At 59.5% G+C, this 27,715-nt stretch overlaps 2 protein-coding genes across 2 annotated transcripts in view; both read left to right on the top strand.

Moving 5' to 3' along the window:
• Positions 1 to 10,771, top strand: part of Tenm2 (teneurin transmembrane protein 2) — a 705,632-nt gene extending 694,861 nt beyond the window's left edge. The window contains 4 exon segments of the mRNA XM_090321035.1: positions 3,629 to 3,925; positions 4,913 to 6,527; positions 7,135 to 7,265; positions 8,439 to 10,771. Coding sequence (XP_090177161.1) covers positions 3,629 to 3,925; positions 4,913 to 6,527; positions 7,135 to 7,265; positions 8,439 to 9,200 — 2,805 coding nt within the window. The 3' untranslated portion in view covers positions 9,201 to 10,771.
• A 5,722-nt stretch (positions 10,772 to 16,493) lies between these two features.
• Wwc1 (WW and C2 domain containing 1) overlaps positions 16,494 to 27,715 on the top strand; it is a 33,408-nt gene continuing 22,186 nt past the window's right edge. Inside the window, exons 1-2 of the mRNA XM_090321306.1 lie at positions 16,494 to 16,682; positions 27,608 to 27,715. The exon at positions 27,608 to 27,715 is cut by the window's right edge and continues 2 nt beyond it. Of these exons, the coding sequence (XP_090177432.1) occupies positions 16,564 to 16,682; positions 27,608 to 27,715 (227 nt within the window). The 5' untranslated portion in view covers positions 16,494 to 16,563. The remainder of the gene's footprint in view (positions 16,683 to 27,607) is intronic.

The raw sequence follows: 27,715 nt of genomic DNA, 5'->3' as shown, positions 1-27,715 counted from the left end.
GCTAGCGCTCGACCGCTTGAACCACAGCACCACTTCTGGTTTTCTGGGGAATCATTGGAGAGAAGAGTCTCCTGAACTTTCTGCCCAGGTTGGCTTTGAACCACAGTCCTGAGATCTCAGCCTCCTGAGTAGCTAGGCTGACAGATGTGAGCACACGTTTGGACAGCTACCTGGACAGGTAGAGCCCTGGGACCCGCCGACTGCCTGGCCATGCCGGGGTTTATTCTGGGGTCTCAGCCGTGGCGGGTGCCTTGCTTTCCTTTCTCGGGATCTTCCATGCCATCCTCCTTCTAAAGACGCTGATGGAGCGAATTAGTCACTAAACCCTTCCTGGCTGGATTTCGAGGCTGCGTAATTGATTTTTGATACCCTGCATGGCTGAAGTTGATAATAAGTCAAAATCTCGCCTTTTCTCTATACACCGGTTATACATCTTGACTCAAACAAAGAGCACTGTGGCCCTAACAGAAAATGGCTCCCTCACCAAGTTGGATTGTGCGAGGGGCTCACAGCGCCATGGCGGCCAGCAGTGGAAGCCAGCCACGTGCCGGCAGAACTTCTGCCAGGACTCCACTGGCGGGGCGTCTTGTTCATGCAAATCAGAGCCGTGATTCCTCCACCAACACCTCAACATTTAATTGTCTGGGGTTCGCTCCTGTAACAATAATCACAAATCCATTTAGCTCTCTTAAATGAAAATCACTCTGAGATTATAACAGGTTGAGTGGACTGAGAATGTAATTTGAAAATGAGGGAGAAAGCCTGGAATGTATTTGCATCTCATTTATTTTAATTCAGTTCATAAACTGTGTGGTGAACGAAATGAAAGACACCTCTGGAAATGACAGGGGAACCGTGGGAAAGAGGAGAGCAGCCTGCTGCCTGCAGCACCTCAGCTCCCCGGGCTTGGGTGCCAGACGGCGGGTGGGCGGCCTGTCTTCCCTCCTTTCCCTGTCTTCTCCACTGTCAAACGGGGCACGACATTTTTTCATCTGTGTTCCCAGGGTGTTCGCTAAGCATACAGTAGAGAGAGAAGAGGGAGGGGGAGAGGGAGGGGGAGGAGATTGAGACACACTAGGCCAGTCATTTCGAGTCTTGTTCTGCTGCTGGCAGGGGTAAAGAGGAGGGCGCATGTATCTGTCCATAAGGATCCATAGCAGCCGGGTAACAAATAGGTCCTGAAATCTCAGGACACCAGAGCACAGAGTGAACCCTCCATCCCCTGGCTTCTCCCGGACGGCGCTTCTGCCCCCCCCCCCCAGCTTCCAGCCGACCGTCTCACCTCTTTCTTGGGTTCCCATGCTTGTGGCAGAATGGATGAAGGGTTCTTCTAGCAACCCAACTGAATTCCCTCCTGCCGTGTTACAGTTCCGTTTTCTCCTCCGTGCTCCTCCTGGCCCCTGAGGGCTGAGCCAGATTTGTGCTTATGGCCCTGCTCCTTCCTTCGGAGGACAGCGTCTCCTTGTCTCCTTGTGTCAGGCCTGCGCCCGAGTGAGATGGAATCCTTCCAGGAAAATCGCACCCGGGGTCGGGGGGCGGGGGGAGTACTTCCCCCAGTCTGCCCTCCTCGCAAATAAAACCAGGCTAAATAGCTGAGTTTTATTAACTGGGGATCCCAGACTGAGAGAGATGTCTGATAATTAAAAATAATGGCTTCCTCACAAACACAAAATCGTATTAATTTAAAAATTGGTTTCTTTCTAGCGCTGAATTCCTACCGCGCTGGCTAGGAAGAGAATTGTGCTGAGCATGGCGGTGAAAATAACTCAAAATAACTTTTATATTCTCCAGAAAGCCTCGGGGTTAATTTAAATATTGCTGGAGAGATAATTTAATTCGGAATAAGAGAGCAGAGTGACTCAATTAAGGCCACTGCATGCTCCAAACTGGGGGACTGCACCCCCCCCCAAATGCCAAGCATTCATGTTGGGCCCTCACCGGCCTCTCAGCCTGCAGGTCTGAGGGTCCCAGCCTTACTACAGACTCTCCCCACTTCTGCCCCCTGAGATTCAATCAACTCCCCTGGATTGTGCAGCTAACCTGAACTCTTTTGCTCTCTGTTGGGAAAGCCAAAGACTCTTTACTTGTTTAATTATTAGAGAGATTGGGTGTTTTACAGAAATTTCACATCTCCAAAGTTAACCTAACCAGCAATCTTAAACTCTTGCTTCCAGGAGTAGGTGAAGCTGGGCATGGTGGCACATGTCTATTATCCTAGCTCCATGAGGCACTCGGCAGGAGGATCACACTCAGGGCCCGGGGAAAACCACAGGCACCTGCCTAAATCATATCAACAGTGCAAAGGTCTGGAGCCGTGGTTGAAGTGGCAGAGTGCCAGCTCCAAGTCCAAGGAGCTGCCAAAAAAACACCTTAAAGAGGCACCCCAGAGTGTCAGGAGTTATCACCTCTGCCTGCATGGCACCCCGGGGTCAGAGGCCTGGCCGGTTCTAAGCAGTGGAGAGTGTGCCGTAGCGGGGTGTGACCGGACGTCCTCCTAGAATCTCTGCACTGGTGCTGGCACGTCCCCACAGAGCTGACTGTGGTCACTGTGTGCCCAACTGCCACTTCACGACTGCGCATGCCCACACACACACACACACACACACACACACACACACACACACACACACACGCCACCGTGCTGTGTGTGCGAGACTCGCCTGTCCGTCCCCCGGAGAGCCACGGTGAGGCCTGAGGTCGTCTCAGAATGCCCCTGGGGGCTGTGACACCAGCAAGCCCCACGCCCCCCCCCTCAATGAATGCTGGGTCGAGGCCCCAGGGACGAGCCAGCTGAAATGGTGAGGAGAGCTGAGTTCCAGGCCCACCTGTCCCCACACCGCTGCGTGTCCGTGAGCGGGTCACTGGGTTTCCGAGTGTGTCTGGCCCATGCATGGCATCCACATCCCCGGAGCAGGACCTCAGGGGGCTGTAGCTCAGTGGGAGGCACAGGTGCCACAGCAGTCTTCTCCATCAAGTCTGCCAGGTTTCCTGGGCCGCCCGGCATGAGCGTCGGCACAGGGGCGTGCGCTCTCTTTCTACAGATCACGTTCCCGAACCCTCCAGTGGTGACTTCCTCGCTTCTGCTCGCAGAGGCCCTTGGCACCTCAGCTCCGGTATCCAAAACAGAGATTACAGCCAAGCCAACACCTGTACAAAATTCTCTCAGCTAGCTAGCTAGATAGCCAGACAGATTGATTGATAGATTGATTGGTTTAGAGGTAGATCCCGCCAGGCACAAGCAGCTCAAGTCAGTAATCATAGTGGCTGAGATCTGAGGATTGTGGTTCAAAGCCAGCCCGGGCAAGAAAGTCTGTGAGACTCTTTATCTCCAATGATCCACCAGAAAACTACAAGTGACGCTGTGGCTGGAAGGGGTGGGGGGCTAGCCCTCAGCAAAAGAGCTCAGGGACAGCTCCCAGGCCCCAAGATCAACAAGAACGAGAAGAAAGTGGGAGCAGGGCTGTCGTGCGGTGCTGTGCTGCAGGGTTCTCTGGGGTGACGGGCTCAGCAGCGCCCCCAGGCCACCGCCACGGCAGGCTCCATTCTGGGTCCGCAGGCCGGGGACACGGGCCCCGCAGCGGGGCCGGGCGGCGTCTCTGAAGCCACGGCGCCCACGGTGTCTCCCCAGGTCCACGGCAGGAACCTCCTCTCCATCGACTACGACCGCAACATCCGCACGGAGAAGGTGTACGACGACCACCGCAAGTTCACGCTGAGAATCATCTACGACCAGGCCGGCCGCCCCTTTCTCTGGTTGCCCAGCAGCGGCCTGGCCGCTGTCAACGTCTCCTACTTCTTCAACGGGCGCCTGGCCGGCCTGCAGCGAGGCGCCATGAGCGAGAAGATCGACGTGGACAAGCAGGGCCGCGTCGTCTCCCGCATGTTCGCCGACGGCAAGGTGTGGAGCTACTCCTACCTGGACAAGGTGAGCGTCCGCCCCGTCCCCGGGTGCCCTGTCCCCTGAGCTGTACTGTCCTGAGATGTCCTGTCCCCGTCCTGTCCCCTGAGACACCCTGTCCTGCCCCTGAGATGTCATATCCCCAAGATGTCCTGTCCCTTGTTGAGCTGGCCTGATGTCCCTCACTGAAGTATCTCGGCATGGTTCCTCTCAATCTCCCAGTCTCCCATCCTCTCCACAAGGAAGGAAAATTTGGAAGAAAAGTGTTATTCAGACCCCAGTACCCTTCCTTGTATGAGAAGAGGGGAGAAAATTACTCAGTGCTCAGTGATGACCAAAAAAAAAAAAAGAAAGAAAGAAAGAGAAAAAACTAGTAATAATAAGATTGTCCGGTTTTATAATAACGAAGCCATGCAGATGTGGACCCCACGCCCCCTCCAGATCGAGGGTGGCTGATTCGTGGCCACCTTGTCTGACGATGAGCTGTCGGGGAGGGGATTTTCCTCGCATCTCAAGCCCGTGGTGACTCCACACACACGTGGCCCGCCCCCCACCCCCGGCGGGAGCAGCCACAGGTTCTCCCTGCAGGACTCAGAGCTCCTTGCTGGGTGTCGCTGGGGTGCAGGCCTGGACACCCCCAGGCTGCTGGCCCTCTGCACCCCGCATGGAGCTCTCTCACTGGCCTGTTCTCAGAACCGGCCCTTTCTGGCCGTGGACAGCCCTGGCCCCCTCTGTGGGTGGGGGGTGTGGCACTACCCCCCCTACACACACACACACACACACACACACACACACACACCCTTTGTCCATCCCCCAAGGCCTCCTCTCTGGGGTTCGTGGCAAAGGCAGAGTCTCAGGCCCTGCCCCAGACCCACAGAGTTCATGCCCAATTCTTCCCTGGCCCCTGCCTGTGAGGTCTGCGCTGACCTGTCCTCCCTGCGTGGCCCACCCTGGGTGGGGCCCAGGAGCCCTGCAGCCGACCCACTCACTGTGTCCTCCCCGTCCCCTCCCCAGTCTATGGTGCTGCTCCTTCAGAGCCAGCGGCAGTACGTGTTCGAGTACGACGCCTCGGACCGCCTGCACGCCGTCACCATGCCCAGCGTGGCCCGCCACAGCGTGTCCACGCACACCTCCGTGGGCTACATCCGCAACATCTACACCCCGCCTGAGAGCAACGCGTCCGTCATCTTCGACTACAGCGATGACGGGCGCATCCTCAAGACGTCGTTCCTGGGCACGGGGCGGCAGGTCTTCTACCGGTACGGGAAGCTGTCGAAGCTGTCGGAGATCCTGTACGACAGCACGGCGGTGACCTTCGGCTACGACGAGACCACGGGCGTGCTGAAGATGGTGAACCTGCAGAGCGGCGGCTTCTCCTGCACCATCCGCTACCGCAAGATCGGGCCGCTGGTGGACAAGCAGATCTACCGGTTCTCGGAAGAGGGCATGATCAACGCGCGCTTCGACTACACCTACCACGACAACAGCTTCCGCATCGCCAGCATCAAGCCCGTCATCAGCGAGACGCCGCTGCCCGTCGACCTGTACCGCTACGACGAGATCTCGGGCAAGGTGGAGCACTTCGGCAAGTTCGGCGTGATCTACTACGACGTGAACCAGATCATCACGACGGCGGTGATGACGCTGAGCAAGCACTTCGACACGCACGGGCGCATCAAGGAGGTGCAGTACGAGATGTTCCGCTCGCTCATGTACTGGATGACGGTGCAGTACGACAGCATGGGCCGCGTGGTGAAGCGCGAGCTCAAGCTGGGGCCCTACGCCAACACCACCAAGTACACCTACGACTACGACGGCGATGGGCAGCTGCAGAGCGTGGCCGTCAACGACCGGCCCGTGTGGCGCTACAGCTACGACCTCAACGGCAACCTGCACCTGCTCAACCCGGGCAACAGCGTGCGTCTCACGCCGCTGCGCTACGACCTGCGCGACCGCATCACCAGGCTGGGCGACGTGCAGTACAAGATCGACGAGGACGGCTACCTGAGCCAGCGCGGCGCCGACGTGTTCGAGTACAACTCCAAGGGCCTGCTGACCCGGGCCTACAACAAGGCCAGCGGCTGGAGCGTGCAGTACCGCTACGACGGCGTGGGCCGCCGGGCCTCCTACAAGACCAATCTGGGCCATCACCTGCAGTACTTCTACTCCGACCTCCACAACCCCACACGCGTCACCCACGTCTACAACCACTCCAACTCCGAGATCACCTCGCTCTACTACGACCTGCAGGGCCACCTGTTCGCCATGGAGAGCAGCAGCGGCGAGGAGTACTACGTGGCATCGGACAACACGGGGACGCCGCTGGCCGTCTTCAGCATCAACGGCTTCATGATGAAGCAGCTGCAGTACACGGCCTACGGCGAGGTGTACTACGACTCCAACCCCGACTTCCACATGGTCATCGGCTTCCACGGAGGCCTCTACGACCCCCTCACCAAGCTGGTCCACTTCACCCAGCGCGACTACGACGTGCTGGCCGGGCGCTGGACCTCGCCGGACTACACCATGTGGAAGGCCGTGGGCCGGGAGCCGGCCCCCTTCAACCTGTACGTGTTCAAAGGGAACAACCCCCTGAGCAACGAGCTCGACCTGAAGAACTACGTGACAGGTGAGGGGCGGCGGGGGCGCCCCGGGGGCAGGCTGGGCGGGGCCGGGGAGGGGGGACCGGCCCGGTGGCTCCCGCCTGCAATCCCAGCCCCTCAGGAGCGGGGACAGACACCCAGGGGATCTTGGTTTGAGGCCAACTCGGGGCCCAAAGGTGAGCGGTGCCTCCACCTGGACAACAGAAATCTGGGCATGGTGACGCATGCCTGTCATCTGGGCTTCGCTAGGAAGGTCGCAGACGGTCCTGGACAAAGCAATAATACAAAATAAAATGGGAGGACTGAGGGTGCATGCGCACGTGCGTGTGTGTGTGTGCGTGCTTGCATGCATGCCAGCTCTGGCCCTTGAACTTAGGCCCCGGGCACTGGCTGTCCCTTAGCTTTCCCTGGGCTCTACCATTTAAGCAGCCTCTCCGTTTCCAGCTAGCACTGGCCTTAGTTACAACGTGACAGTCGGCAGTTGGCCCAGTTGGATGGATGGGAGCTTTCAGGGACTCTGGGACAGCAACCCTGGCACCCACCCTCCCCCCGGCCTCCGCCAGGATCTACCACAGTGTTTGCTCTGCCTGCTGTGAGCTCAGAAATCTCTGTTATTCTCTCTTTCCACCGTAGATGTGAAAAGCTGGCTTGTGATGTTTGGGTTTCAGCTCAGCAATATTATCCCTGGCTTCCCCAGAGCCAAAACGTATTTCGTGCCTCCTCCCTATGAGCTGTCCGAGAGTCAGGCCAGTGAGAGCGGGCAGGTAAGCCGGCACCGGGCACAGGAGGGGGAGACACGGGGCTGGGTATAAAAGCGGCCGGGAATCCCGGCCAGGCCCTCCCAGGAGAGTCACGTGCCTGTCTCTCCTCTCAAGGCCACAGCCTGTATTTCTTCTCCACCTCCATGATTACTGTGATTGGGGACTCATTACCTGTGTGGCAGATACCTGGAGTGACGCCCTGATTTACAGCTGCGTGGGGGAAATCTCACAGTCCCCCGCCAGCTGCACTGCCTGTGAGCTCCGAGCCCATGCGGCATTTATGGCATGTAGTAAAAGTATGGTTTGCATTTTCTGTCCCATTAAAGAACATTTTTATGCCCTACATAAAACCTGGGTGCCTTGCATTGGTAGTGGGCAGGCTGTGTGCTGCAGCCTCTCTAGGGCTGCGGGCATGGTCAGATCCATTGTGGGTACAGCCACGGCCTCAGCCCTGCTCCCCCCTGAGGTGAGGGACCCCCCGTTCAGCCCAACCCCACACCAGAGCTGGGATCCAGCTGCCCAGGGAGAGGGTGCTGGTGGCGGAGAGCCAGCACAGCAAGTCCTCATCCGCCCCTGCCCCCGCCTCCAGTGGAGACGAGCTGTCACTCTTGAGCCGAGCAACCAAAGCCTAGAACCGACAGCCAACCTTTCCTCTGCACACCGGGGCTGGGACCCAAGAGAAGCCACTAAAACTCCAGGCGTGTCCACTTGTTTCCCCCACACACACCCCACTCCCCACTGGGGCTCGCTGCATATCCAATACACAGCAGAGCCCGAGGCCTCTGCCCGGAGCCTGAGATCCCACTGGATCCATACAGCAGCCACATGGGCCTTCAGTCCGGCAACAAAAGGCACTGCAAGGACAACAGGGGTGACCAGGCAAGCCTCGGGGAAGCAGTGCCTGGCCCACCCAGGCCACGGGCCCCAGAGAAACCCCTTTACAGCTGTTCCAGCCACCTGGTGGGTCTGCAGACTCCCGCCCTGGTGGGGATATGTGGGAGGTGCCTGCCACTGGCCAGGCCACGGAGGGCCTCCAGGTGAGGGCATCCTCCCCCCCAGAGCCGGCCACAGCAGAAGGCGGGGACGGGCTTTGCCCAGGCCTGGCGCCCGCAGCCCCTCCCTGCACCCACTGCTGGGGGTCCCCACCGTGAGCTCTGCCCCTTCTCGTCCCCACAGCTCATCACCGGGATCCAGCAGACCACGGAGAGGCACAAGCAGGCGTTCATGACCCTGGAGGGACAGACCATCACCAAGAAGCTGCACGCCGGCATCCGGGAAAAGGCCGGCCACTGGTTCGCCACCACCACGCCCATCATCGGCAAGGGGGTCATGTTCGCCATCAAGGAAGGGCGGGTGAGCACGGCCGCGTCCAGCCTGGCCAGCGAGGACAGCCGCAAGGTGGCGTCGGTGCTGAACAATGCGTACTACCTGGAGAGGATGCACTACAGCATCGAGGGCAAGGACACCCACTACTTTGTGAAGATCGGGGCGGCGGACGGCGACCTGGCCACGCTGGGCACCACGACGGGCCGCCGGGCGCTGGAGAGCGGCGTGAACGTGACCGTGTCGCAGCCCGCCCTCCTGGTGAACGGACGCACCCGCCGCTTCACCCACGTCGAGTTCCAGTCCTCCACGCTGCTGCTGAGCATCCGCTACGGCCTCACGGCGGACACGCTGGACGAGGAGAAGGCCCGCGTGCTGGACCAGGCCCGGCAGAGGGCGCTGGGCTCGGCCTGGGCCAAGGAGCAGCACAGGGCCCGGGACGGGAGAGAAGGCAGCCGCCTGTGGACGGAGGGCGAGAGGCAGCAGCTCCTGAGCACGGGCCGCGTGCAGGGCTACGAGGGCTACTACGTGCTGCCCGTAGAGCAGTACCCCGAGCTGGCGGACAGTACCAACAACATCCAGTTCTTGAGACAGAACGAGATGGGCAGGAGGTAACACAGTCGCCCGCCGCCATCTCTTGTCCGGATGGCTCTGCTGCATACCGAGAGGTCCTCTCCTAAGGAGACGAAGACCGAGGGCCCTGAGGCTGGGCTGCTTCAGGATCGATCGCCAGTGGCAGGAAAAGCTCACATTTTTTTGAGTTCTAAAGCTGCTAGGTAAGCACCCTTCCCTCACCTGAAGTAGACGAGACCCTGGCTGCCACGCCCGGCGGCCAAGCCAGACCAACCCCAGCGGACGAATCCAACAAACGAACGAACCAATGCAGACGCCACGTGGCAAGTTCCCCTGAGAGAATGACCCACTTGTTTTGGGGTCTTTAAACACACACACACACACACACACACACACACACACACACACACAGTAAATAAAAGAGGCAGAAAGAGACACAAACATATCCAAAAGGAACAGAACAGCAACAACAAAAGCAAGAGCAAACACACAAAAACCCACACCACACAACACAAACGGGAAAACCCACACGCAGCAAACACAAAACACAACTCCCGTTGACCAGCAGCGGGGCCTTCTACAACCTCACCGAGGCCCGTGTGAGCGGATCGGAGGCGTTCCGCAGAGGACACAGACTGGCTGGCGGACACATACACTTCCAAGGTTTTCCTTTGAACAAATACAGGTGCATTGAAACACACCGTGACTTTGGGGGGCGATTCCTGCGTGCTAGGGCCTGGGGCGGGGGTGGGGGGGCAGATCGATCCGAGTGGAGGAGTGAGCACTGAAAAATACTTTTTTAAAAGAAAAAAAAAACACAAGGGGGACAAAAAAAAATAACCACACACACACAGACACAGAAAACCACAACAAGCAACAAAAGCAATTCCTAGCGAAAGTCAAAGCAAAATAAATTTACCATCCGGCACTTAATGTTTCAGGCCCGCTCTTAGGCCGGCCTGGGCTAATTTCATGTGAGTGCAGAGTGTACAATTTAATTCCAAGGGGTGGCTTAGAGTCGCCCCAGGAGAATCGCATACTCCTTTCTTTTTTCTTTTTTGTCTTTGGAAATTCCATTGTGGGCCGTAATTCGCAGTTACAGGGTGTAGTCTGTTTAGAATCCGTAGTTCGTGGGTATCAGTTCAGGTAGAGGTGGGCGTTGTAAATCTTGATAACAGGTGCCACTTCCGACCGCCCTGTAAATACCATATGTGCCGCGAGGCACGTTCACTGTTTCCGACTTCCAATATTAATTAGTGTGTTTGTTTGGTCCAGAAACTGAGACAATCACATGAGAGTCACCACAAGGAGAGAAAAGAAAAGAAAATACATTAAAAAAAAAGTTTTTTTAAAAACACACCAAAAAAAATTTAAAAGGTTAAAAAAAAAAAGAAAAAAACACCAAAACACAACAATGACAACAACAACAAAAAAAGTCTAATAGGAACTTTGGTACAGGAACTTTTTTGTAATATACATGTATGAATTGTTCATCGAGTTTTTATATTAATTTTAATTTGCTGCTAAGCAAAGACTAGGGACAGGCAAAGACAATTTATGACAAAGTGTTTAAATGGTTTATACATAAATAAAGTCTCTAAAACTCCTGTGGACACTGAGGTTCTGTGGACGTGCTTTGGGTGGGGGGGGAAGAGTCCCAAAGCCACTTCCTGGGGCTCAAGGGCCGACGGGAGGCAGCAGCGTCTCCTGACACGATGAGTAACGTGGCCAAAGGCCCAGCGAGGTGCGGGCCCAGCCACACTCCGGTCCTGCAGGCTGGGCTGCCCAGCTGGACGCAGGCTGGTACTGAGCCCCAGGTAAGTAGAGCGGGAGGCAGACTGGAGAGAACGGTAAGAAGGCGCTGGGCGGGTCTGTGGGGAGGAGGCAGACCACCCTCACCTGGGGGAGGCAGGCGAGGGGCCAGGCTGCCTCAGCAAATGACAAATGACTAGCAGGGACCAGTCAGTCCCCTGCCCAGCCAGAACGGAGGGATGGCAGGACACACGGTGATCCCAGCACTCAGGAGACAGAGGTGGGAAGGTGGATCCCCGGAGGGAGGGGCAGACAGACGGAGACACAGAGAGAAGCGAGGGGAGAGAGGACGAGGAGAAGGAAGAGAGGAGAGGGGAGAGAGGAGGGCGGAGAGGGGAGAGGAAAGGGAAGAGGGGAGAGGAGAAAGAGAAGAGAGAGGAGAGAGGAGAGAAAGAGGAGATGGGAGAGAGGAGAAAGGGGAGAGGGGAAGAGGGGAGGGGAGAGAGGAGAAGGCAGAGGGGAGAGGGGAGGGGAGAAAGGAGAGACACCTGGGCTCTTTCTGAGCAGGTGGCACAGGCTGTGGGCTGGCTGGCTATTGGTGGACAGGGTCAAGTTCCCTGGGAGTCTTCGGGCAGGGCAGGAATATGGAGGAGGGAGGAGGCGCCCGTCCCCATAGCATGGAGGGGTGGACATTCTCCGACAAGGCCAGGAGATATGTGCGTGGGTCCTTGTAGACAGGGCGGGGAGGGGAGAGCACGTGGAGAGGGAAGAGGACCAGGAGATGCCGGGCCATCCGGGACCCGGCCACGGGCTGGCCTTGAGCTCGGCCAGGGAGGACTGCGGAAGGGACGCCAGTGTCAGTGGCACAGTGGCGGCAGGTTGTCACTGCACGGGCAGTGTCCGGGCCACCTGGCTCTTCCCCGTTCCCCTGTCCTCCTCTCCTGTGACCACCAGGTGGCAGCCTTTGCACGTGGTCCTGCTGCCGTCCAGCCTGGGCTCAGGTGTCCTGAGGAGGCAGCTGGGAAAGCAGGGAAAACAGGGCCCTGGTGAGAAGACAGCCCAGGAATGCCAGCCGGGGCCAGGGTGCAGCCCCCCCCCCATCATCTGTCCCTCCCCTCCTGCTCCTGTCTGGTTTCTAAACCCAGAATGGAGCCAGGCGCGGGCGGCTCACACCTGTCACCCCGCTTGCTGAGATCTGAAGCTGAGCTCTGAGGATGCAGTGCCAAGCGAGCCTGGGCAGGACAGCCATGGGGTTCTTCTGTTTTTTTCCATTTATTTTTATTGTAATTAATAGAAGGGTTACATTGTATTCACCAGACAGAAGGTGCATTACTTCCCAAACATTGACGCCCTTTCTCGTGTCTTAGTCCTTTCTCATGCCTGGGTCCCCATTTCCCTCCTCCCCACAGGGGATTCTGACTCCAGTGAACCTGGAGTGAGTGGCTCAAGTGGTGCAGTGCCAGCCTTGAGCCCAAAAGCTCCGGGCCTGCACCTAGGCCTGAGATCAACACCCAGGATGGCTTCCGTCCTCCCTGGGCCACCTCTGGTGGTCTGCCCACCCTGGGGGAGCGCCCTGGCCCTGCCTCCCCCCGTGCCCCGGGCACAGCGGCCGCCCCCAAACTGCTACATCTTGGGGGGGAGCTACCCAGAGGCAGCGGAGGACACGGGTGACCGGCTGTGAAACGCGGCAGGGGTGCACGGAAACTGCAAAGAGCACCACCGTGGACATGAGTGCTGGAGGAGCCTGCTGTCACGGCCGCTCAGGGGCTTCTGCTTCTCCCCACTGGGAAGAGCTGGCAGCGTCAGGGGAGAGCACGCGAAGTTGACGGGAACGTGGCCATCTGGTGTGGCCCCGAGGAAGCTGAGGCCGGCCTGGACTACCCACAGAGACAGGTCCACGGGGGCAGGGGTGAGGAAGGCCTGGGGGTTTCCCGGGAGCGTTGAACCCGCCCCTCCTGGCAGGAGGCCTTGGACCAGACCTGATGCTGATGTGGAAGGGGAGAGAAGCTGCGTCCCCCGTTTTCCTGCGGGGGCTGGCTTGGCGGTGTGCACACCGTGGGAGCAGGTGCGGCTCCCCCCCCCGGCCCCGTGGCATCACAAAGGTTCCTACAGTGGCAGAACCCCTGCCACCATTGAAGGAGCTTTTCCCCCCCATGCCAGCCCAGGCAGCACCACAGGGAGGCAGGACCGGGGGAGCTGAGGACCACGGGCACCAGGCCCTCAGTACCCAGGCTGCAGGAGCAGGGTGGACCCTGCCCCAGGGCCTTTGTGAAGGTCTAGCCTCTTCCCACCATGGGGCCCAGGTTGGAGCCCTGTGTTAAACGCGGCGTGCACGCGCGCACACACACACACACACACCAGCACTAGTGAGGTTAAAAACCCCAGGACATTATCTCTCCATAGAGCATCTGCTGAGGACCGAGGTCCTGAAGGGCCAGGCACGTCCCCTCCCCCCAGACCACCTGCCTGGCAGGTGACAACAGCAGAGCCAGGGCCTGGGTTTGTGGCACGTGTTACACACGTGCCAGCTCTCACAGAGCCTCGGGCACGTGGCTCCTCCTTAACCTCTGGATGAGCAATCTGACCTGAGGGTGGCCCCATCCCATGCCCTGCACAGCGAGGTGGACGCCACAGGGTCTTCATCTCCCGGGCCTGCGTCCAGCCCGGGCCGGCACCTCTGTCCCCAGGTCAGCTCCTGGCTGAACCGGCCGCAGGAGCGCGCAGCCTTTATCCCCAGCATCTCCACACGTGTGGGGCCGTGTTGAATGTGAGCACCCGGTACCATGGCAATGGGTTGCGATAAATACCACGGAGACTTGGTGAAGCCAACCTGCCGGTTCCAGAGCTCCACACCCGCTGCTGAGCCCCCACCCCGACTCCCACCAGGGCCCCCACCCTATCCTCCTCTTCCTCCCCCCACTTCTACATCCTTGTCTGAATTCTCAGAGCAGCTTTCTGGAGCTCTGTGGGGACCCAGCCCGTCCTGCCAGCCCCAGGGCCGCTCTGGAGAAGGAGAAACCAGTTCATTCGAGGCACAACGCTGTGCGAGGGGAGGGGAGAGAAGGAAAGAGACATGCAGAAGGGAGGAAGAGAGGAAGGTCGAGGGGGTCCCCTTCCGGCAGCAGGACCAGCGGGCTCCTTACCACCCAGAAGCAGAAATCCAGACTGCAGACCCTTCTCCTGAGTGACCTTCGGCCTATCCCACTTGACCCCAAGCTAGGTCTGGCAGGGACCAGCCCCTGGCCCTGGGTCTCCCTCCGCGCAGGGAGCCGGCTGGAAAACATCTCCTGAAGGCCTGCCTGTAATCCTGTTTACCTGGGAGGCTGAGATCTGGGGATGGAGGACAAAACCAGGAGTAGAGGTGTGACAGAAGGGCCTGCCTTGAACAAACAAAGCCAAGGGACAGCCTGGCAGAATGCTAGAGGAGGACCAGCCAGCCCGGAGGGGGACAGCAGCCATCTGGGGACGACCTCACAGCATGTGGGATTCTACCCAGGCTTATTCCCCTGGCTGCAAACCACTCCGTTCTCCCTCTTGTTTTCCCTCTTTGCCACCGGCCAGAGGAAGTCTGTATTGTCACACAATTATCAACCAAAGCAGGGACTTCAACGGAGCCACCTGTTCAGGAGAAAAACAAAACCAAAAACAAACCAGTGAGCGAGAGGCCCAACAGGCTTGCCTTTGCCCACTGCTCAGAAAACAGAAATGACAGCAAATACCTGGACGCCACCCCTCAGGACCCCCAAGTCCTGCACCGGGATGTTTCCTCCAGAGCTGGAGAAGACCCTGCCCGACCAGGGGCGTGGACCACAGGGCAGGGTGGGCCTGTGGCTGGACGCGGCTGGCCCCTGGGCCTGGTCTTTCCCTCTGCGCCCTCAGTTTCGGCAGGATGGGGGGTGTAACACGCACGTGCGTGCCCTGAACGCCTGTCTCCATGAAGAGGGGTCATGTGTGACAGGGTCTGGAGGGTGTGGGGAGACTCGGGGTGGCACTGGGGGGCACAAGTGCAGGCTTGGACCTGCAGGGAGCCTCTTCCATGGAGGCCGGGGTGGGGGCCTCTCGGAGGCCAGGCCAGCTGCCGCTGAGCCTTGTCTTGGTCTGGGCCCTCCCCCTCGCCCTCTCCTTGCCCTCCTCTCGAACTCCCCTTGCCCTCTCCTCACCCTCTCCGCGCCTTCTCCTCGCCCTCGCCCGGCCCTCGCCCGGCCCTGGCCTGGCCCTCTCCTCGCCCTCTCCTCTCCCTCGCCTCGCCCTCTCTTGGCCCTCTCCTCACCCTCTCCCCGCCCTTGCCCGGCCCTCTCCTCGCCCTGGCCTGGCCCTCTCTTCTCCCTCGCCTCGCCCTTTCCTCGCCCTCTCCTCGCCCTCTCCCTGCCCTCACCCGGCCCTCTCCTCACCCTCTCCCCGCCCTCTCCCCGCCCTCTCCTCGCCCTGGCCTGGCCCTCTCCTCACCCTCTCCCCGCCCTCTCCCGGCCCTCTCCTCGCCCTCTCCCCGCCCTCTCCCGGCCCTCTCCTCGCCCTCTCCTCACCCTCTCCCCGCCCTCTCCCCGCCCTCTCCTCGCCCTGGCCTGGCCCTCTCCTCGCCCTCTCCCCGCCCTCTCCCGGCCCTCTCCTCACCCTCTCCCCGCCCTCTCCCGGCCCTCTCCTCACCCTCTCCCCGCCCTGGCCCGGCCCTCTCCTCGCCCTCTCCTCGCCCTCGCTTCGCCCTCTCCTCGCCCTCTCCTCACCCTCTCCCTGCCCTCGCCCGGCCCTCTCCTCGCCCTGGCCTGGCCCTCTCCTCGCCCTCTCCCTGCCCTCACTCAGCCCTCGCCTCGCCCTCTCCAGAAGCGTCCCCTGCGCTGTGTTGGTGGTTGGTCCTGGGTTTGAACCCGGGGTCTGGTGCTGGCCTTGACCTCCTGGGCAGTGCTGACATCCCCGACCTTCCTGCCCCGGCTGGCTGTGAACCTCAATCCCCCAGCTCAGCCTCCTGAGGGCAGCAGGGGCGGTTCCGGGGCGTCCTGATCCTGCGCCCCTGTGCGCGCACGGACTCCCGGGGAGGCGGGAGGAGTGTCGGGGCGGAGGGGGGCGCGGGGCCCGGGGGGCAGGTGAGGGGGGCGCGCGGGGCAGGTGAGGGGGGTGCGGGGGACAGGTGATGGGGGCGCGGGGCACGGGGGGCAGGTGAGGGGGGCGCGGGGGACAGGTGATGGGGGCGCGGGGCACGGGGGGCAGGTGATGGGGGCGCGGGGGGGGGCAGGTGAGGGGGGCGCGGGGGACAGGTGATGGGGGCGCGGGGGGGGCAGGTGAGGGGGGCGCGGGGGGCAGGTGACGGCGGCGCGGGGCGGGGCGGGGCGGGGCGGCGCCGGGCGGGGACCCGCGAGCTCCGCGCCCCGCCTCCCGTCTCCGGGCGGCGCAGCACCTGCGCCTCCGGGCGCACCTGGCGCGGGCGGCGAGCGTGCCGGGCGGGGCGGGCGGGGCGAGCGCGGCGGGGCGGGGCGGGGGCCGCGGGGAGGAGCGGCGGGAGCCGAGCGGAGGTCGGCGGCCGCGCCCGGCCCGCAGCGCCCCCCTCCCCGCCCGGGGCCGCGTGGACGGCGCCCCCCGCTCGCGTGAGCGCCCCGCGGGCCGGGCGCCGCTCCCGTCCTCCCTGGGCCGCGGCCGCCGGGGCAGCGGGGGCGCCGGGACGATGCCGCGGCCGGAGCTGCCCCTGCCCGAGGGTTGGGAGGAGGCGCGCGACCGGGACGGCCGGGCCTACTTCGTCGACCACGCGCGCCGCGCCACCAGCTGGGTGGACCCGAGGGACAGGTAGGGCGCGGGCGCGGGGACCCCCGATCCCCTCCTCCCGGGACCCCTCCCGGTCCCCCCTCCTCCCTCCCCCCCGCCGCCTCCCGATCCCCCTCCTCCCCCGCCTCCCCAGACCCCTCCCGATCCTCCCTCCTCCTCTTCCCCCCTCCCCCGTCCCCAGACCTCTCCGGATCCCCCCTCCCCCCCTCCAGCTCCCCTTGACCCTGGCGTCGCCCCCCTCCCGGGCGGGGCGGGTGACCCAGGGACCAGGTGGCGCGCAGGTGGCAGGTGCGGTGACCCTGGAGGCCGGTTCTCCGGGAATGTCGCCACTGGCAGGCCTTGGAGGAGGCGGGCGGCTCCGCTCCGCCCTGGCCTCCCGGGGCCTGGGGAGCCCCAGTCCGGCCCCCCTGGTTCCCCTCTCCCGGCCTGCGGTGCTGAGGCGAAGCAGGGCCTGGACCTTGGGGTCCCTGTGAGGTGTGGATGGAAGGACTGAACCCCGGATGGGAGGTGTGTCCAGAACGAGAAGAGACCCAGAAAATGAGGGCTGAGAGTCATCCTGCGCCCTTCTGTTGAGGACTCCCTTCCGTCCATCCATCCATCCGTCCATCCATCCGTCCATCCATCTGTCCATCCATCCGTCCATCCATCTGTCCATCCGTCCATCCATCCGTCCATCCATCCGTCCGTCCATCCATTCATCCATCTGTCCATCCATCCTTCCATCCATCCGTCCATCCATCCGTCCATCTCTGTCCATCCATCCGTCCATCCATCTGTCCATCTGTCCATCCATCCGTCCATCTGTCCATCCATCTGTTCATCCGTCCGTCCATCTGTCCGTCCGTTCATCTGTCCATCCATCCATCCACATACCCGTTCATTCACTCTGCCCACTTACCCATCCATCCATCCCTTCATTCTCATCATGTTCTAGGGCCCTGGTCCTCGTCCAGCAAGGGAACCTTTTAAAAACATAACCTTAGTGTTGTTCTTAGGGTGCTGTACAGAGGGTTTGCTGTTCTGTAAGTCAGATAATGAGTACACTTCCTTTCGGACAGTGTCACCTCTGGAGGAACATTTCCGTGCCGGGTTGCTCTCATAGGCTGTGTGAACCCCTGTGTCCTTGTTTCCCTTTGTGGCAGGTTAGTGGTTTGCTTGGGAGGAAAAGAGTAATAATTGAACTTTAGTAAAAGTGAGGAAGCCGGGCCAGGAGTTTGGCCTAGTGGTGGAGTGCTTGCCTAGCATGCACAAAGACCCAGGTTTGATTCCTCGGTACCACATACATAGAAAAAAGCCAGAAATGGTGCTGAGGCTCAAATGGTAGAGCTCTAGCCTTAAGAAAGTCCAAGGACAGTGCTCAGGCCCTGAGCTCAAGCCCAGGACTGGGGTGGGGGGATAAAAGGGATGAAGCCAGGTCCAGTGGCTCACACTTGTAATCTTAGTTACTCAGGAGGCTGAGATCTGAAGATCAGGGTTCAAAACCAGCCTGGGCAGGAAAGTCCTTGAGATTTTTATTTCCAATGAACCAGGAACAACAACAACAAAAAAGCCTGAATTTAGAGCTGTAGCTCAAGTGGTTTGAACCTTGAGTCTTAACCTAAGGGAAAAGTGCCAAGGCCCTGAGTTCAAGTCCAGTACCTTGGAACAGAACAAGAGCCCTTTCCTACCAGTCTCACGAATGGAAAGTACATAATACTTACCTCTATAAATAGGAGCCCTAAAAAGTACAGGGAGCAGAAAGGACTCTGTCCTGTCAGGGCCTGAGACTGCTGGGCCAGACAGACACAGCCTGTTGTGTTAGGGAGTCAAAAGCATCCCTCTCCGCCTGTGGTTTTGCCCTCGTGCTTCTTGGTCACCCTCCAGCGCTGGCCCCGTGTGCAGCCCCTGTGCTGGCGTCTGTGGAGGGGACGGGGTTGCAAGCGGTGGTGAAGGTTTGGGGGAGGAGCTCTGCCCGGACACCTGCCTGGGCATCTGTGGAATTTCTGACTTAGGGTTTCTGCCTAATTTCTCCTGGGGAGGGAGGGTGGGTTGTACTGTCTCTAGGGACTCTTCCCATGCTACCTGCCACCCGCCACCCCATCCAAGGTGGACAGGAGAGGAGGGAAGATAAGATGGTCTAAGAAGGAGGCCAGAGCAATTTGCCCAGCTGGACAAAAGATGGAACCAATCTCTCTTCCTCTCTCTCCCTCTAGCTCTGTCTGTCTCTCCCTCTCCCTCCCTCCCTCTCCCTCCCTCCGCCTCTCCCCTCCCCCCTCTCTCTCTCCCTCTCTCCCTTTCCCTCCCCCCTTCCTCTCTCTCCCTCCCTCCCTCCTTCCTTTTCTCTCACTCTGTCTCTCTCTCTCTCTGAGGGGTGCATATATGGTGATATAAATTTTCCCGCACCCTCCACATCCTGCCATGGGCAGAGCAGGCGAGCAGGCCTTCACAGAGGCTTTCTCCTCCTGAGGCTCCTGCGGCCCCATGCCCTGCCTTGAGTAAGTCAGCGAGTCCTTTGGCTGCACAGGGGGCCCTGTGGCTGAGCCTCTGGTTGGCAGCCCTGGAGAATGCCTTGGCACCACCCTCTCCCCCAGGGCTGAGCGCTGGCCAGAGCTTTGGGGGGGGGGGGTCGATCCAGCTTTTCATTTCCCTTTCACCAGCCAAGCTGCTGGCCTCGCTGCTCTCTCCCCTGCTCTCTCCCCTGCTCTCTCCCCTGCTCCACCAGGGAGGAAGACGGGGAGGCCAGAATTCCTCTGCACCGTTGTCCCAACAACCAGAGAAGGGTCTGGCAGGCAGCATGGGCCCTGCCCACTGGGCCAAAGGCTACTACAGTGCCCAGGCTGGGCCTGGAGCCGGGCTTGGGTGGGAAGGGGCAGTCATGAGGGAGTCAGGGCCGAGGTCAGGCCAGGAGCCGGCCCACCTCTGGAGCCCAACTTGGGTGCCTGTGAGAGCCGGTGGCCTTGCCTGTGTGCGCTACTCCATGCTAGGCGAAACAAACGCGCCCATTGTTCTCCTAGGAAGAAAGGCTGTGGCTGTAAAGAGAAGGTTCCGGAAGCCTGACTGTGGCCTGTCCCCTGTCGGTGTGTGTCTGTGCCTCCTGGAGCGCGTGTGGGTCCAGGAATCCCAGCCTGGAGGGCCTCTGCACCAGGCAGTGCCACTTGCAGGCCCTGTGTGTTGGGGAAGCTGGGTCCAGGCTGCGGTCGCTGTCTGTCAGGTGCCAGGTGGTCAGGCGTCCATCTGAGGTATAGGAGGTGCCCCCCGGGGAAGACAGAATGTCTAGGCCCTGCCGCAGGTGCCCTGGGTACGCCAGGACCCTGGGTTTGGGAAGGTTCCATCTGGAAGAGCCAGCAAGGGTAACACCGAGGGACAGTCCCCGCCCAGGTCCCCGTCCAGGCTGTGCAGCTGAGGAGCAGGCTCTCCGGGCCTCGGCTCTGCCTTGGATGGAGTGGGGACAAAACACAGAGCCGGAAGGGAAAGACAGACAAAAGCACTGACTGTCCAGGACCCCGCCCAGGCCTCGCCCACCGGGGCTCCGGAGAAAGGTGCCTAGTGTTGCCAAACACCTGCATCTCCACCTGGCTGTGCAACCCGACGGCTTTCTGTCCACGTGACCCCGCTCCTCCCTTGACTCTGGAGAGGAGACAGTGACCCACCCAGAGCTGCGTGGCTGGGGTCTGCAAGATGCATCCCCCGATTGCGGAGCTGGGCCCCCATGCATGCCGCGACTCAGAACTTGGCTGTGTGTGGAGCAGGGGTGACAGTTGTGAGGGGCGTGGCCAGGCAGGTGTCGCTTTGCATGGGCTTGTGACAGCCTACCAGGGAGCCGTTCTGCCTGGCCCACAACACACCTGTGGAGTCCTGGCAGGTATGCAGGTTGAGAGACAACTGTGAGGCCTGGAATTCAAACCCTAGTCCCTCCAAAATGATAATGAGGATGAGAACTAAGAAGAAGCCAGGCGCCGGCGGCTCACGACTGTAATCCTAGCTACTCAAGGGGCTGAGAGCAGAGGGTCAAGGCTTGAAAGTCCTGGAATTCTCATCTCCAGTTAGTGATCAAAAAGCCAGAAACGGAGCTGTGGCTCTAGTGGTACAACACCAGATCTGAGTGAAAAAGCTAAGAGACAATGCCCAGGCCTGGAGCTCAAGCATACAAAAGCAAAAGGAAGAAAATCAAGGTAGAAGCACAACTGCTGACAGGAAGGAGAGCTGGACGCCCAGGGACGCAGGACCTGCTAAGAAGGTTCCCTGTGACGCCGCTGGGTGTGGCAGGTTCCCGTCTTAGGAAATTCACCCTTTGCACGACCCAATGAGGTCACGGGCATTGCTGTGCTGTCTTTGGGTGAAGAGACTGAGCCCCAGGAAGGCTAGGTGACACTGGGGACCTGTGGGCCGGACCCCTGCGTCGACGCTCCTACTGAGAGAACCCTGGGCTGTGTGCCCGTGTCTGGCCTCTGAGGCACCCTCTGGCCAAGTTGAGCTCGTGAAGGACTTTCCTCTGAGCGCATGTCAGAGCATGCCCCCCCCACCAGCAGCCCCCCTCTCTCAGGACATCCCCCAGTTGGGGAGAAACAGGATCTTTAGTTTCAAATGGCCGTTCTGCCAGCCTGTTGTCAGCAGAGCCCCTTTTGGCAGCAGTTTCCCGGGACTCCCAGCTTGACTGGTTGCAGGCCTTGTGGGTGACGGTGGCGGCTAGGGTAAGAAGTGAGGGTACAGGACCTCGGTGACTGCCCACCTGAGGTGACCCATCAAGCAGTTTCCAGGGCGTGTCGTGGAGTTTCGTGAGCATCTCGTGTTCCAGAAGTTTCTTACAGGTGCAGGGCGCGCCTTTGTGGTGCTGGCATGAGAAGGGTGATGGTGTGGTCTTTTGGGGTTTGTTTTAGCCAGTCCTGGGGCTTGAACTCAGGGCCTGGGCACTGTCCTTGGGTTTTCTCAAGGCTACCACTCTACCACTTGAGCCACCGTGCCACTTCGGCTTTTTCTGTGTATGGGGGGGGGCGCATACCGAGGAGTGGAACCCAGGGCTTCATGCACTCTAGGCAGGCACTCTACTCTGGGCCATGCTCCCGGCCCAGTGGTACTGTCTTTAACCCACAGGATGTTCTTTCTGGTGACAGGATGTGAAGGGTGTGGATGTGGGCCTGGTGGGAACCCCAGAGAGGTCTGTCTGGGTTCTGGGGGTCCCCAGGGAGGCAGTAACTAGGAGAATATGCAGAGACACCCCGCCGTAGTGCCGAGTTCGAGCCCAGTGGGGAGTGCTCGCTCCTCTGCGGTAGAAGCCGCCTTCCTTCTGCAGATCGTGGAGTGTGGGAAGTCACGTCACAGCCAGGACGTGACCTCCAGCCAGTCCCCTCTCCTCAGCTGTGAGTGGGATTCAGGTGGGACTTCCCTTCCTCCCTGCCCACACTGGTGAGCCGCGCTGACGTTTGTGCTGGCTAGCCATCTTGGCAGTGCTTGGTTGTGTAAATACATTGATAAACTTCTTCCCCCCCACCCCACGCCCCTTTGGGCCTTATCAGAGACAAGCCCTCGTTTGGAATTTGCAGAGCAGGGCGGCATGCCAGGGAGCTGGCCTGGGGTTGGGTGGCTGGGCGGGGTTGCCAGGTGGAGCTGAGGAGGCCGGGTCAGTGTGCGAGGGTCTGGAGTCTGCCCCACTGCAGGTCTTCCACCTCCCCCAGTGCTGGAGAGCCCGGGGGAAGGGTGCCGTTCCCAGGGCCCCTCTCAGCCAGGTGTAGCCACTCCCTCTGCTGGCATTGACAATGGACGGACAGACAGAGTGCCCGCTGCGCTCGGCCTTCCGTGCCAAGGAGCAGGGCACAGCCGAGCCACCCTGCCTGGGCAGTGGTGACGCTGGCAGGTTGTGTTAGGAACCGGGCCTGGGTGTTGTCTGGAATCTGTCGTGCATGTCGTGGGCTTGAACTCAGGGCCTGGGTGCCGTCCTGAGCTTTGTCCACTCTAGCTTTCTACTACTTGAGCCACACACAGATCCACTTCTGGCTTTTGGATGGTTTGTGGAAAACAAAAATCTTACGGACTTTCCTGCCCAGGCTGGCTTCAAACATGACCAGCAGATCTGGGCCTCCTGAGAGGCCAGGATGACAGGCGCTAGCCCGAGTCCAGCATGGTGCAGCACTTTCAATGCCATGCATGGAACTAATGCCAGCTAACATTTTTTTTTCCAGTCCTGGGCTTGAGCTCAGGGCCTGAGCACTGTCCTTGGACTTTCTCAAGGCTAGCACTCTACCACTTGAGCCTCAGCACCACTTCTGGATTTTTTCTATGTATGTGGTACCAAGGAATCGAACCCGGGTCTTTGTGCATGCTAGGCAAGCACTCTACCACTAGGCTAAACTCCCGGTCCCAACTAGCTAACGTTTTTCTAAGATTTTAGATTGTGTCAGCCAGCACACAGCCTCTGGTTGAATTCTGGTAGCCATACTTGAAGGCAAAAACTGGCTCCATCTCTGTTCTGTTGTTGGGGAAACTGAGTCTGGAGCTGATTAAACAGCAGTGTGGTCACGAAAGCCCCCTTCCACTGTCCCCAAAGTCAGGGCACTGCATCTGCCTGGAATGTGGACCTTGGGCAGCTCCTGGCTGGCTGCGTTTGCTCGCCGGCCCGGGGTCTGCCTGGATAGGCAGGCTTTCTGCTCACACGTCCAGCGTCCTGTCTGAGCCAGCAGGCCAGCGACTTTGCAGCAGGCCTGGCTGGCCAGCTTCCCTCCCAGGGGTTGTGTCCTGGACTCAGGGCTCTGTCCACCACGGCAGTGGCCAGCTGTGACCCTTCCTGCACTCTGCTCTGTGGGGCTCGGTCTCCTCTGCCACAGGGCTCCACAAAGACCAAGCCAACCTCGGACTCCTCAGGGCCTGGTCAGACTGTGGGCTTGGCCTGCCTGAGGCTTCCGCTCAGGGCCTGGGTGGTGTCCCTTAGGTTTTACACCAAGCTGGTGCTCTGCTGTTTGAACCACCGCTCTACTTCTGGCTTTTTGCTGGTTAGAGGAGCTAGGCGTTTTGCAGGCTTGGCTATTTGGGCTGGCTTCAGACTGTGGTCCTCAGATCCCCAGAATCAGACGGTGCAGCGTCAGCACGAGGTCCAGGCACAGACCCTGGAAGGTGGCCTGGGTTCTGTACTCTGCCCTCTGCCCCTACGGTGCTCCCCTGTGTCCTGCCAAGCCTCCAGCTTTGACTCGGACAATGGTTCCAGGTCCTGCTTCTCAGTGCCGGAGGGAGGGAGGGAGGGAGGTAGAGGGGCCTGGGGGTCCTGGGTGCCCAAGCCACACCCTTCCCTGAGGCCCCAGTTGTCTTCCCTTCCCACCTGAGCTGAGACTCCCACAAGGACTCCTTGGGCTTTCAGGAGAGAGCTTCTAAGGCCCTGTACCAACCGCCCTTCCTCTGGGTGCGTCTTACCCAGCACCCCTGGTGCCCGGTGGAAATGCCAGAGGAGGAATCTCAGAAGCCTGGCTCCCGCCAGCAAAAGTTAAACCTTAATCTGCTGTTTGGGGGAGAAGGTGGGGAGGAGGGGAGCGTTTATAATTAGCCAGCCATGCTAATGAACCTGGAGTTAGCAAGGCCTTTCTGCTGTATCTTGCACATTCCTGGGGCCAGCTAGAAAGGAGTGAGAAACCCCACCCCTCCTGCCTGTCCCCCAACCCCACCCCAGGCCTGGAAGTGATTGAACAGGGGAGAGGCAGAGCCAAACTACAATTACACGGGTAGAAAGGTGAAGTGGGAGCAAAAGCGATGACGCAGGGCGGTCTTGATGACAGATGCAGCTTCGGTTACTGCTAGATGTACCTTAGGGTTTCTCGGTCCGCCAGACGCCTGGCTGTTTTCCTTCTGCCTCCGCCTCCAGGCTGGAGCTGCGTGAGCCGTGGAGGCTGAGGAGAGCGGTGGGTGACGGGTCCGGGGCTGGACGCCTTGCTGGCAAGGGTGTCTGGCCTCTGTCGGGAAGGTCCCAGTTCAAGCCCCTCCTCACGTCTTTAATGCTGCTTTCAGAGGGAGCCAGGCATCATCCACTGCTGAAACATGGGTTGGGGAGAAAGTGCAGGCACACAGCTGCCAGGCATCCAGGCCACTGCGGGTTGGCACTCCCTCCTGGGAGTTTCTGGGGTGCTCTGCCTCCATCTGCTCGTCATCCCCGGTGGGCCCGCCTGCATCCTGGCCACTGTGGCTGATGGGCCAACGGAGGAGGAGGCGTCCCAGGCCCTGAGTTCAAGCCCCACCACTACCACCAGCATCAAAGTTAATGTATGATGCCAAATCAGGATTTTCTTCTTCCTCAAACTTTGCTGGCGTTTATAGTAAGCTTTATATATTTAAAAGGTGCCACTCGTGGTGGGGTTTTTTTCCCGTACTTAAAAATGCCTATATGGGGGCCGGGAGTTTGGCCTAGTGGTTAAAGTGCTTGCCAAGCATGCATGAAGACCCGGGTTCGATTCCTCGGCACCACATACATAGAAAAAAGCCATAAGTGGTGCTGAGGTTCAAGTGGTAGAGCTCTAGCCTTGAGAAAGTCCAAGGACAGTGCTCAGGCCCTGAGCTCAAGCCCAGGACTGGCAAAAAAAAAAAAAATGCCTATATGCACACGCATATAGGGATCGTTTTTCCCCTTGCTTCTTTTTTTTGGGGGGGAGGGGAGTTACAAAATAACATTTTATTTATCAGAATAACCATCCATAAGTATATATTCAGCTTTTGGAAAACAAACACCTTAATTTCCTGGGAATAAATGTCCTAATTATTATTTTTTCATATATTTTTATTGTAATGAATAGAAGGGTTACATTATATTCGCCCGATAGAAGGTGCATTACTTCACATACATTGATACCCTTTCTCATGTCTTGGTCCCCATTTCTCTCCCCCCTCTTGCTTCTTTTACCTGATGTAATTGTTTGGACATTCATCTGCGTGTGATCTCTGTGTCCCTTTCTAATGACTAAGTAGTATTGTACAGTATGGCTGTACCACATTGCTCTGGCCCCTAAACGGCATGGACTTTGGGTTATTATGAATAAACATTGAGAAAGGGGGTAAAAAAAAAATCTGCCACAGAAATTAAGACCCACTTTTTAAATTAGTGCGTTGATTTCATACTTGCTGAAATAACCGTTTCAGACTTTAGGGTTTTGTTTTTCTTTAAGTCATTCCTGACCTTTCGTGCATACAAGAAAACAGACAAACACTTCAGCCGCAAAACCGTGCCCACGCACGCTCCCCAAAGACCCTCGGGTTCAGAATTCCCGGCTTTGGAGTCACTTTGGAGACTCCGCCTTCTGGACCCAGGCTTCTCAAGTCCCTCGTGCCCTGTGTGTTCCTGGTGCCGGGAAGAGCTAACCCACTTCGGGCTTGCTGCAGGAATGTGGCTGGACAGGTCTGGTGGTGCCAGGCAGAGGGCCAGCTCTGCTCCTGCCCCGGAGCTGGGCGCCATGAGAAGCAGGTACCTGTGGCACATCCCCACCTCAGAATTAATCGAAATGGAGTGTCGGGGACCTGTGGCTCCCCAGAACACAGCACAGAATTTGGCTTCTCTCATCACCACCCACCTGTCTGTCGGGAAGGGGAGAAGGGGGCGGGGGGGGGGTGAAACCCGGATCTAAAGAAGTCTTAGCATGAGCAGCTTGTGCTGAAGTGTCCTCCCACGGAGATGAGTTACGTTTTGGAGACGGTGTCGTCAGGGGCTGGGGTGATAGACCAGAGCCCCGTGTCCATTTAAAACCTGTATTCACGGATCCAGGCACCAGCAGCTCATCTTCGCATTCCTCCTCAGGAGGCTGAGCTCTGAGGATCGCAGTTCAAAGCCAGAGCAGGCAGGAAAGTCCATGAGACTCTTCACCGCCAATTAACCCCCTACAAAGCCAGAAGGAGAGCTGTGGCTCAAGTTCAAGAGCTCAGGAAGCGCCCTACGGGGAGAGGGCTTACCTAGCATCCACCAAGCCTGGGTTCCATTCCCTGGTACCATCTACACGGAAGAAAGCAGGAAGTGGTGCTGTGTGCGGCTTAAGTGGTGGAGCTCCAGCCTTGAGAAAGCCCAAGGACAGTGCCCAGGCCCTGAGTTCAAGGCCCAGTGCTGGCTCGAGAAATTAAGCAAAGTCAGACAGCTGGTTGCACAGACCTACGGGGTCTGCAGCCATGTCACTGCTTCATGCCCTGTAAGGACAGGGGAACCTAGGCCGGGTCAGGCACAGGAGAAATGACCCCAGTTTTCTGTGTCCCAGGCACAGGGGAGGGGGGCGCTTGGCTGACCAAACTTAGAGGGAGCTTCATCTTCAAGGTGGGGGGTAAGAAAAGAGGTGGAGGAGGGGCCGAGGCCCCGCGTCTCCCCTGGGGTACCCCCCCACTTACCTCCCCATAGCACTGAGCCAGGGACCACACCCGGGCCTTCGCAGGGCCAGACCTTAGCATGAGCTGTGTGGCACGGCTTCACAGCCTTGACAAACCGTGATGCTTTCGTGGGGTGATGCTGCTGAGATTGGGGATCCCCCCCACACTTTATACCTCATGAGATGGGGGACTTAGCAGGCGGATAGTTCTTGCCAGAGAGGAGTTTGTGGGGGCACAGTGGTGGGTGTGGGCACTCAGCCACCCTCCCCAGGCGTCATCCAGGAGGCCAGCTTCCTGGAGGACAAGTGGACTTGACCAGCCAGGAGAGAGCCAGTGGGCCAGGGCAGGGCAGGGGGAGGGAGCAGAGAGAGCTGGGAGGCCTAGACGGCCCAGGAGCCCGTGATGCCAACCCACAGTTAGAGACCCACAGAACTGGAGGCTCCAGAGGGGAGGTGGCTGGCCTCCCTCCCTCCTTCCCACACCTTGCCCCATCTCAGTACAGGGCAGAGCCCTCTTCCCAGGAACCAGAAACAGCAGAGCCGGCTGCATGCTGACCCGTGGGGAGGGACGCCACTCCAGAGGCCAGGGCGGATGGTGATAGATGGACTCTGGACGCCGTGGAGGGCTGGCATGTGTCTCTTCCCTCTCTCCAGGTTCACCAAGCCGCTCACCTTTGCGGACTGCATCAGCGATGAGCTGCCGCTGGGATGGGAGGAGGCGTACGACCCCCAGGTTGGGGGCTACTTCATAAACCACAACAC

The sequence above is a fragment of the Megascapheus bottae genome, chromosome 29, assembly GCF_031878675.1.
Source record: "Megascapheus bottae isolate mThoBot1 chromosome 29, mThoBot2.hap1, whole genome shotgun sequence".
Lineage (NCBI taxonomy): Eukaryota > Metazoa > Chordata > Mammalia > Rodentia > Geomyidae > Megascapheus > Megascapheus bottae.
The sequence above is the reverse complement of the archived record's forward strand: the minus strand, read 5'-3'. Positions and strand labels throughout refer to the sequence as shown.